Source organism: Cydia pomonella, chromosome 14 (assembly GCF_033807575.1).
Source record: "Cydia pomonella isolate Wapato2018A chromosome 14, ilCydPomo1, whole genome shotgun sequence".
NCBI classification, from domain to species: domain Eukaryota; kingdom Metazoa; phylum Arthropoda; class Insecta; order Lepidoptera; family Tortricidae; genus Cydia; species Cydia pomonella.
In genome coordinates, this window is record NC_084716.1 from 7,048,766 (window position 1) to 7,051,617 (window position 2,852).

A 2,852-nucleotide genomic window follows, 5' to 3' on the forward strand; every position below is an offset into this window, starting at 1 on the left:
CGATACCTTTTCCAAATACGCTTGGATGCAACCGCTAAAGTCTAAGAGCGCTGAAGATGTTACAAAGGCAATGAGCAGAATTTTGAGTGAAAACGGGAGAAAGCCCAAGAATATTCAATCAGATGATGGAAAAGAGTTTTTCAATGTCAAATTTATATCGCTCATGAAACATCATCATATCAATCACTACTCTACCTATAGTGTCATGAAAGCTTCCATAGTAGAAAGGCTAATTAGAACCTTAAAACATTGGATTTGGAAACAATTTAGCATGAATGGTTCCTACAAATGGATACAGCTGACAAGTGAAGTGGAACAATATTACAATAACAAACTGCATCGTACTATCGGTATGGCACCGGCGAGTGTGAATAAAAACAACTCTAAACAGTTGTTACATAAAGTCTACAATCACATTAAAGTCAAACCACGTGCCAAGTTCAAGGTCGGTCAACATGTGAGAATTAGTAAATATAAATCCACTTTCGCCAAAGGCTACACCGGCAATTGGACTACGGAAATATTTACAATAACTAAAGTGCAAACTACTAATCCAGTGACATATTTACTTCAAGACGCTAATCACCAACCCATCTCTGGATGTTTTTATGAACAAGAGTTGCAGAAAACTAAACACAATGACATTTATCTAGTGGAAAAAGTTTTAAAGCGTCGTGGAAATAAAGTGTATGTAAAATGGCTTGGCTTAAATGAAAAAAGTTGGATAGAAAAAGATAACATTGTGTAACTATTTTACTCAATAAATATTCATTTACTCCAAATCAATGAGGTTTCACTCAATAAAACATTCCTATATTCAGTAATATGAATTTATTATTAATACGTGTACATTAAAACATTTACATTCGCAGCGAGCTAACAATTTAAAATTAAACAATGACAAGGAATAAATGCATCATCACCTTAATATGTACGAGCATTCTTACATTTAGGTTCACATTCATAATCACCGGAAGCTATTATGTTTGGACCTAGCACACAAAATATTACATTGATTAAATAATTAAAAGATTTAGTATTGAACACCACGCGTGAAAATAGTTCCGCTGTAACGCCACCTAATAACGCAATCCAGTCTTGATAGTTGATTTGAGCATCTCCCACTATCTCTTCTACGTCATCGTTTAAATCGTCCCACATTACAATTAACTGGTAAATATGACAATCGTCATGGTGACCTTCGATATACAATCGTTTTAACAATCTCGCTACTTCCGCTCTAAATGTGTGAAATGGCATGGGGAGGCGCCATCTATTAATCAGAGTATTGTTCTGGAACGCTTTTATCCACTTGCTTTTACATCCTTGATAAAAAGATTTCATTTCATCGCTCGTATCGCTCTCAGAAGCGCTCTCTAGGCAGTTTGTTTTTCCCTTGTCCCCATCGTCTTGTTTTAACAGTGCCTTTGCTGTTGCCATCGGTTGTGGTCCGGGTGACGATTGCGAAGTGGAGCTGCTACAGCCACCGTCACAGCCGCCGCCGCCGCCGCTTGTGGTGGTGGACAACCAGCACTGGCAGCACCAAGTGGTGATGGTATTGTTGTCGGCTGGGGAAAATATAATAAAAATATTGTTATTATTTATATTAAAAGTCAGCAAGTGTTCCTAATTGAGAACATAAGGGATAGGTCGAAAGTGATAGATTATTTAAACTACACAGACAGAACAGAGGTGAAATACTCAAATGTTAATGTGAGTATAATACAACTATACTTACATTTGGTATGTGATGAAGCTTGCGGATCCATGATTTCAACGCAATATTCGTTGTGACACTGTAGTGGGAATATGGTTCAACATGCTCTTTTATAGCATAAAAATTCAGTGGAGGGGTGGGGTGTAGACGGGCGGGGCGCATGTGGTAAAGAAACGTGTGAAACGGTTCTCATGAACTCTATGAAAAGAGGAAAAGATATGTTTGTTGAGTTATCGTACAGGAAACGAAACTACATTATTTTGTAATAATTAAAATATAAATATATGTATATGTAGTATGTAGGGCTAGTGGCGCCATCTAACGGATCTTTGCCGAACTACCAAGTGGCGCAGGCCAGGGGCAGCGGCGGGGAGGGGGGCGGGGGGGGAGGGCGGGGAGGCGGCGGCGGGGAAGGTGGGGGAGGGGGGGGAGGGGGGTGAGGGGGGAGGGGGTGAGGGGTGCGGGGGAGGGGGGAGAGGGGGGAGGGGGAGAGGGGGGGGTGAGGGGGGAGGGGGAGTGAGGGGTGAGGGGGGAGTGAGAGAGGGGGGGAGGGGGGGGGGAGGGGGGAGGGGGAGAGGGGGGTTGGGGGGGGGGTGAGGGAGGAAGGGGGGGGGGGTGAGGGGGGGGTGAGGGGGGGTGAGGGGGGTGAGGGGGGGAGGGGGAGATAAATACCTAAAGTGAGCTGGAATCGGCATATCCTCCCTACTGTTGATCAATTTTTTTGATGAAATGGCACAGTCATGGTGTGCGTTTGTGTGTGTATGGGTGTGTGCGTGTGTCTGTGTGTGTGTGTGTGTGTGTGTGTGTGGGCGCGTGACCGCGAGTGTAGTATGGAGCCTATTGTCATTCCTATTGACAACCTGGCAGCAGTCAATGTCACAACCGATATTGAATCTTATGTGGCCATTGGTCGGACCCTAGACCTGGTAAAACCCGGAGTTCGAACCCAAATTTTCGCAAATGACCGCTTCTTCTATGAATGTCGCGACATATTCCCAGCGTATTTCCTGGGAAGGATATACCCGCAGCCGGTCGACTATGTTAAGGTCATAAAAGACCTTAACAAAGTCGACCAAAATAAGTTGACGTCAACGGTACTTGTACAAAAGATGAACTTGAAACCATTCAAAAAGAA

At 43.4% G+C, this 2,852-nt stretch overlaps 1 protein-coding gene across 1 annotated transcript; it reads right to left on the bottom strand.

Moving 5' to 3' along the window:
* Positions 1-814: 814 nt before the first annotated feature.
* On the bottom strand, positions 815-1,821 carry LOC133524827 (uncharacterized). The gene is made up of 2 exons (XM_061860979.1): positions 1,739-1,821; positions 815-1,568 (listed from the first exon to the last, which is right to left on the bottom strand). Exons 1-2 carry the CDS (start codon positions 1,767-1,769, stop codon positions 925-927), a joined length of 675 nt encoding a protein of 224 aa, XP_061716963.1. The 5' UTR covers positions 1,770-1,821; the 3' UTR covers positions 815-924.
* Positions 1,822-2,852: the final 1,031 nt, after the last annotated feature.